Here is an 8,113-nt window from a genome sequence, read left to right as displayed (position 1 = left end):
GTCCTGGAACTCACTTTGTAGACCAGGCTGGCCTTGAACTCAGAAATCCGCCTGCCTCTGCCTCCCAAGTGCTGGGATTAAAGGTGTGCGCCACCACTCCTGGCATGTCTAATAAATCTTTGCTGTTGTTTGTAGCAACTTTATTCATAATGGCAAGGAGCTAGAAGCCACCTAAACATGCATCCATGAACGAACAGAGAAAACACTGTGCACGTGTGATAAAATATCACTTGGTCTTGAGGAGGAAAAAAAAAAACAAAGAAAAGAAAAGAATGCTGTCATATATGCTACGACAGAGCTGAGCAGTGAAGACACTACGTTAAATGGCAGAAGCCAACCCAAGATGACGAATCCTGCTTGCTCCTATCTGCAGAGGATCTGACATGTTGAGTACTTCAAAATTAGAATGATGATTACCAGGAAGCAGGGGGCGGGAGGAAGGGAGCTGTGTTTGATAGATACAGGGTTTGGCATTTGGTGAGAGGGAGGGTTCTAGAGATGCTGTTGTACAACAATGTTTTCTCACGCACTTCTGATGTTGTCTCCTGATTTTAGCAGAGAAGTGAGCTTTTCATTTATCAGAAACATGCATGCCCAAAGAAAGCACACGTTTCCTCAGAGCACGCAATACTCTTCAAGGCTGGGGTGCTGCTTCACATGTTATATGCATGACGACAACAGGAGTAGAGACCTCAGATACCCGCTTGTGCCTACCTCTCCTTCCCCAGCACCCTTAGGGAGTGACTGACTGACCAAATGAATGGTTCGAGCATTGTGTAAAACAGAAATCTAGCCCAATTACTTAGCTAGGATTGTCTGCAGCGCCACTTCCTACAAATTTTGAACCCTGACTGCTTGGCTTTGGGGCAAATGTCTCCCATGCTCCTCACTGTTGCTTTAAGCCCCTAAACTGGATCAAGTCTCGTACCAACTGGCGCAGCTTTGTGTTGGTCTTGCACTTTTGCAAGCAAACTCTCAACCACACTAAAGTCTCACATCCCTAAGTTAGTATATCTTGGCAGGACAGGCTATGTCTAGATTCAGTGCCTGGAGGGGCATCTCATGCCTTGATGTCCCCAGCTACCTCTTCCTCCTCCTCTTCTTCCTCCTCTGCCTCCTCCTCCTCTTCCTCCTCCTCCTCCTCCTCCTCCCCTTCCCTATTGGTTCTGAGCCACAGCTTTGGGTCCCCTCTGGGGAATATACATGCTTGGTTTCTCCCATCTTTTTCCCAAGAATGAGAGACAAGAGATATGGCTCTTTGGGGCTGAGTCACCCTGTGGGGTCAGGCCACCATGCCTAGAAGAATGTGGTGGCTTGGCCATCATCCATGGCCTGCTGAAACAGGGATTAAAGGACTAGAATCCAAGGCCAGCAGAAATGGGGGAGGGGGCAATGAGACCTACAGTGGTGTCCAGCAGGGAGGCCTTATAATGCTGGTGACAGCATCCAGCCGCTCTCTCTCCCAAGGACCCAACAATGTGGGGGTCTCTTAAGTGTGCTGAAGTCGGGTTGAGGAGATCAACACAGAACAGAGTTCCTCAGAGGGTGGAAACGTCTGGCCTGTATCCTTGAGGAAAGCCCATTTCCCCTGGGAACAAACATCCATAAAGCCCCCAGCTTTGACAGCTTGTGGCCCGAAGGAAACCCCTGAGATACAGCAGCTGGACTCACTTTCTCTTCTTGACCTTGAACTTTTCAAACACAAATCATCCTACAGCCTTCGAGGAAAGCCGACGGCAGACTTCCTAGGAAGTCTAAAGAGGATCACCCTACAGGGCACCAGCTGCCTGGGAAAGGGCAGAAGGAGCCTGCAGGGTGCTGGCCATGGATGTCTGGATGTATGTATGTGAATGTGTGTGAAGACATCAGCAGACTGTGAGGTATGCATGCCTGAGTACTCAACAGAAAAGGGCATGTGGAAAAAGAGAAAATGGTTAATAGTCAAATCTCTGTCACAGTTAGAGGCTTGTTCGTTTGTTTAACATGTACTTAGTGTGTGTATGTCAGTGTGTGCACATGAATGTGTGTGCATGTGTATGTGTGTCTGTGTGTATGTGTGTGTGCATGTATATATGTGTGTATATGTATATGTGTGTATGCATGTGTGTGCATGTGTATGTGTGTCTGTGTGTATGCATGTGTATATGTGTATATGCGTGTATATGTATATGTGTGTATATGTATGTGTGTATATGTGTGTACATGTGTGTATGTGTGTACATGTATATATGTGTGTATGTATATATATGTATGTTATGTGTGTATGTATATGTCTGCATGTGTATGTGTGTGCACACTTCAGAGGGTGACTCATGGGAGTCACTTCTCTCCTTTCATTGTGCCTGGCCCAGGAATTGAACACTTGCATAGAATTACATTCATGTAAAGTTCTAGAAAAACCAACAGCAATGTTTGCAAGGCAGCAGCTGCCTCTGGGATGTGAGGGATTGACTAGATAAAGACAGATAAGTTCCTGTGATATTCAAATGTGCCCGAACCCAAGTTACAGCCTCAAGGTTTGTATAATTTATGTAAATCATACCTTGTCCTGAAAACATACACAAAAACATTTAGGTAGTAAATGAAATTACAAACTTCTTTCTACCTATAGTCTCATATTCTGTCTGTCAGTCTGTCTGTGTGTGTGTGTGTGTCTCTCTCTCTTGCCTTTGTATTTGTCTGTCTCACTCTCTGTCTCTCTGTCTCAGTCTGTCTCCCCACCCTCCCACCCCCGCTTTCTGGGATTAATCATCGCCTCATGCATGTTAAGAAGGTACTCTACCACTGAGCTACATCCTCAACCCAATATCTCTAAAGATAATACAAAGGCAGGTTCTAGGCATGCCAGCCTTTAATATGGCAACCCAATACTGTCACCTACAAGGGTCACACTCAGAACCACACAATTGAGGTATTTTTAAATCCCACAAAAGTTATCTCACAATATTTTAAGTGACTTTACCGTTTTGTGTTGAGCCTCCTAGCTGTCCCTGCTTCATGAGGGGACTAAAAGTGCAGGTCGGACAGATCTCAAAGCAGCAATGCACAACAGATAGCCTTAACGCTGTGTTCTGGCTTCTGTGCTAGCCACCATTACTATGGGGTCATTCCTTCATTCTTAGGGTGCTCTGTCCCAAGTCACCCTCTCCCCAGAGGTCTTACCAAAACACGGCCATCTGCTCTGGGCTGCCGGGCCAGGCTCACTCCCATCCACTCGTCATCCCTGTCTCCCCTGCAGGTCTTCCCACAGGGTGCACCACGAGTCCTCCCTGGAGGGAGAAAAGAGGTCAGATTTTGATTGAGGGATGGTGCAGCTGGCTGCCTTTCAAAGGGTGGTCCTGGGGACTCAAACTTTTGTACCTATAAGGAAATGTCAACTCCATGGAAACTTGTAACAAAATGTTGCTGTTTAATTCAGTTCCTTCTTTTTCCACAACAACGTTCTCCATGAAGGAAAAAGTGTTCCCACTGATGTTGTTCTGGGAAGCCACTGTAACAAACATTTCACAAAGAAGATCACACACACCCAAGTCTCTTCTGATAAATAAAATGGAGACTCTTTTTGGCTTTGCAGGGGGTATGTGTGTATGTGTGTGTGTGTGTGTGTTTACATGTTTGCATGTGTGTACACATATTGGAGGTATGCAATCGTATGTGTGTGCCACATGTTGGAAGGGTGTGCATTCATGAACACGTCCATGCATATCAGGCCCGGAGGCTGACATCAGGAGTCTCCCTCTGTTGCTCTCTGCTTTACGCTTTGAGACAGAGTCTCTTGCTGAACTTGGAGCTCACAGGATTAGCTTCATTGTCTGACCAGTGATCCCACGGGAGTTGTCTCATCTCTACCTTCTCAACCCTGGGACTACAAGCTCGTGCAGGCCCATGCAGCTCTTTCTGCGGATTCTAAGGGATGGGCTCAGATCCTTGCGCTTTCATAACCAACACCCCCTGAGTTGTCTCCCCAGAGGTGACAGAGGTGGTGGCAGAGGTCTGAGTGAGAAAGGGCTTTAGGGGAGCAAGGCCTGGAAGCAGCTAGCAAGTCACCTGGCTCTTCTGCATGTGGCTTTCTGTGTTTGCCTCTCCTATCACAGTCTTCTCAGAGCAATCCAGTGCAAGCAATCCCCAGTGTCTACAGCTGGACCAGAGCCGATCCATGGAGACTGATCCAGTAGATCTACATTATCTACTAGAAAAAAGTGAGTACCACAGTCCATCCAGTCATGCCCTTCACCATGTAAGACGTAAAGGCTGAAACTGAGCCGGCCTCTGGCAGCACACAGAGAGTGGAATCTGTCATTTAACCTGTCCAGTGAGGCCCTGTGTGCTGTAGTCCCTCCTACCTGGCAGACGTCCTTTCCAACTCCTTCCCTCCCCTGCTCACCTCTCCTGTGACAACACTGTCCTTGCCTGGAGACTGCACTTCCTGGACCTTCCATACACAGCAAGATCCCCAAGGAAGCCGTTTCCAACCTCCAATATAGAGCGTCCCCAGCACACACCTTCCCTCTGGATTTCTCTTAGTCTATTGTTTATTTTAATGTCTATTCTGACTACTGGTTTTCCAGGCCCGGGGTGACAGGCTCCTTCTTTGTTTTGTTCAGTGCCTAATAGCTTATAGCATCTCAATACACATCTGTAACATGGAGGGAGGAAAAGAGGGAGAGAGGGTAGGCCGGCAAGTGATGAGGTTGTCCTAAGTAGAAAAAGAACAAAGCATGAAGGTGCTGCTCCCATTTCTACCCTAACCAGCATGGCCACCCACCTCGAGCCATGTCCAGCTCGGTGCATCTCCGGTCAGGGTTGGTATGGACACGACACTTAAACACAGCTCCAGGAGACTTTACTGAAGTGCTATATTTAGAATCTGCCTTCGGTGCACCCACGAGGACCCTGCACATCAAAAAGAAAGAGTGTGTGGTCACAAACCCGTGCTAGAGAAGAAAAGGCAGGTGGTTATATCTTTGTCCAGGCAAGAGTGAGCAATCTGAATACGCATCAGGAAACACACACACAGACACACACAGACACAGCTTAAGTAAAACAACCAACTAAAAGAAATGCAAATCTTTGTAAACTTGACACAGCTAGAGTCATCAGAGGGGGAAGGAGCCTCAATTAAGAAAATGCTTCTGTAAGAGTAGGCTGTAGGCAAGCCTGCAGGCTAATTTATTAATTAGTGATTGATGGGGGTAGGTCCAGCCCACTGTGGGCAGGGCCGTCCCTGAGCTGGTGGTCCTGGGTTTTATAAGAAAGCAATCAGAACAAGTGATGAGAAGTGAGCTAGTAAGCAACACCCCATCCATGGCCTCTGCATCAGCTCCTGCCTCCAGATTCCTGCCCTTTCTGAATTCCTGCCGACTTCCATCAACGATGGACAATGATGTGAAATACAAGCCAAACAAACCCTTCCCTCAATAGGTTGCCTTTGGTCACAACCTGTCATCACCCTGACTAAGGCCATCGGGAGGTAACTGAACAGATTCTCACTTTTACTAGTTACTGGTTACCAGAGGGATAAGTAGGGGAGGGGAGGGGAGCGGAGCGAGGATAGGCTGGGGAGGAGTCGGATCAATCTGGGCCTGGTGGGTGCAAAACACAAAGAGGGAAGCAACATTAAGTTCACTTTGAGTTACAGAAATAAATCTGCCCTGAACTTTAAGTGTGTGCATGCATTCGTGAGGTGTAAGTGTGCATGTGTATGTATACAGGCATGTGCCCTCATGTGTGTGCATTCATGTGTATATGTGAGCAGAGGTCACCTCTGATTGTCATTCTTTGGGTACTATCCATCTTTCATTTCAAAACAGGGTCTCTTCCTGGCCTGGCCTCACAAATCCAATGAGCCCCAAGGGAGCCTGTCTCTACCTCCCCACTGCCAGGGTCTATCACAAAAGATCTACAGCACAGAAGACTAAATAACAACTGGGTACAACGTGTGCTGAGCAGTGAGCCACTAGGAAAAGGCACTGCTCGAGGGCAGGACACTTCGGACAAATTCCACCCTGCCGCTCCAAGAGCTGCGGATTCCTAGTGCCTGCGCAGTGAGGACTTGGGCTGGCCTTTGTTTCTAGCACCCAGGAAGCAGGACAAATCTGACCACCCCAGAATATTAGATACAGCAGGCCTTGGGATGTAAGACACCACTGTTAGGCTTCTCTGCAGAGTAGAGTTAGGAGCCTCCCTGGGGTAGAGAAAGCTGGCCCTAGATCCCCTTGCTCTGTTCCAGGGGCCACCTTCTTCTTGGGGTCTCATTCATCCAGTCAGCTCCCCCCTACTCAGGCGTCATGGTGTCTGGCACCTTCCCTACCAATGCTTTAGTGAGGCAGAGAGATTGGCAAAGAGGGCTGACGGATGTTACAACTGATGTCTGAAATCCTCAGCAGACTTCAACCAAGGCTCATGGACACTGTCACTAATTAAACACCAGAGGCCTGGTGTCAGGCCCCACGGGAAGGTTCTGTCTTAATTCCCACCCCAGAACCTGGGGGAGCCCTGAGGACCCCAGACACACACACACACACACACACACACACGCACACACACACCATCCTTGCAAAGAAATCTCTCTTCCCACATTAACCCTGGAAGGTATATGTTAGCTCCTATAGAGAGTTGCTTTTTGCTGGGGTATGAGAGGAGCTAACAATGAGCCAGCTCCCCACCCACATCTCCACCCCCCACCATCCAGCAGCCTTGCCATGTGTCCCTGCAGGATCTCTGCTAGGGCAGTTCACACTCCTTCAGCCCCTCCATGATAAGCCTCAAATGAAGCGTTCCCGAGCAGGCTATGTCCATGGGAACTACAGAAGTCCTTTCCCAAGCAGGCCACACTCACCACCTGGCTCAGCCACACAGGGAGGTTTGGCCAGCCCTTGGATGCTCTAACTCAAATCCATAATGGTACTTGGAATCAAACCCGAGAGGAAAGCCACACTAAGGGATAATTCCCCACCCCCTTTCCTCTGGGGCTGAGTTTGAGCCACTGAAGAGAGTCAAAGAGCCTTCCTCAGAAAACCCGTTGTTTTCACAGGTGAAAAGAATTATCAGATTGACAACTTAAAGATGCTAAAGCATCTACAGCCTGCCATGTCGAGCCCTGAGGGCGAGGAGTATAAATGTAAAATCCTTGTGCTAGGTCCCAAGCCTCCCACAGACTCAAGTCTCCCATCAGCCCAGTAAACAACCATTTGTAAGTCATTTTACACTAGGGGCTGGGGTGTCACTCAGTGGCAGAGCTCCTGCCCGAGGCCCAGGGTAGCATCTCCAGCACCACACGCCAAAGATAAAATAGAGAAGCTACCATTGTGTCCAGCTGCCTTCTGCACACATATCCTTCCACCCAAAGATAAGTTAGGTCTCACCAAAGAAGTGTCTGTTTGCGGTGGTGACAGATACAGAGACGCACGTCTGGTCAGAGTGCAGAGAGGGAGTGACTGAGGTGCTCAGTCAGAAATGGATGTCTTTATCACACCCCCACTCCCCAAGGCCCAGGGAACATCAAGAAAGCGGGCTGGAAAGAGTGTAGGAGGCAGTCAGGGGGCTGCTGGGGAAAAGTATATTCTGAAAACGAGGGAAACCTTACGCCCATGAACTCAGAGCACCTGTCACTGCCTGCACAGTGGGCAGGAACAAGCCAGTCAGCCTGCCTGCCTCGGTGGGGGAGGGGCTCACAAGGCCACACTTCTTCATGAGGAGCTGTTGGCCAAGCATGGCTACTGAGGAGTGGAGGCAGAGAATCATTTTCCTTCAAGGAGCTGACCCTTGGTTGGTTGCCCATGATCCAGTGGATAGACCTACACCCTTGCTGAGCATATGGGAAGCACCCGACTCAGCAGATAATTTTTTTTTAAGACAAAAAGGAATTAGACACTGTGGCACACACATTTAATCTCAGCACAGAGGAGACAGAGGCAGGGGGATCTCTGTAAGTTTGAAGCCAGTCTAGTTTACTTCCAGGACCATCAGCTATGTAAAGAACCTGTCTCAAAATAAATATAAGTAAATTTAATTAAAAGATTTTTTTTTGATTTTTAATATTTTTATTACATATTTTCCTCAATTACATTTCCAATGCTATCCCAAAAGTCCCCCATAGCGCCCCCCACTTCCC

The 8,113-nt window shown here is 48.2% G+C and overlaps 1 protein-coding gene across 1 annotated transcript in view; it reads right to left on the bottom strand.

Moving 5' to 3' along the window:
• Positions 1-8,113, bottom strand: part of Itga9 (integrin subunit alpha 9) — a 289,069-nt gene that overhangs the window by 264,465 nt on the left and 16,491 nt on the right. The window contains exons 2-3 of the mRNA XM_021172021.2: positions 4,766-4,893; positions 3,163-3,269 (exon numbers count right to left, since the gene is read on the bottom strand). Of these exons, the coding sequence (XP_021027680.1) occupies positions 3,163-3,269; positions 4,766-4,893 (235 nt within the window). The remainder of the gene's footprint in view (positions 1-3,162; positions 3,270-4,765; positions 4,894-8,113) is intronic.

Source organism: Mus caroli, chromosome 9, assembly GCF_900094665.2.
Source record: "Mus caroli chromosome 9, CAROLI_EIJ_v1.1, whole genome shotgun sequence".
Classification (NCBI taxonomy): Eukaryota; Metazoa; Chordata; class Mammalia; order Rodentia; family Muridae; genus Mus; species Mus caroli.
This window is presented reverse-complemented; position numbering and strand designations above follow the sequence as displayed.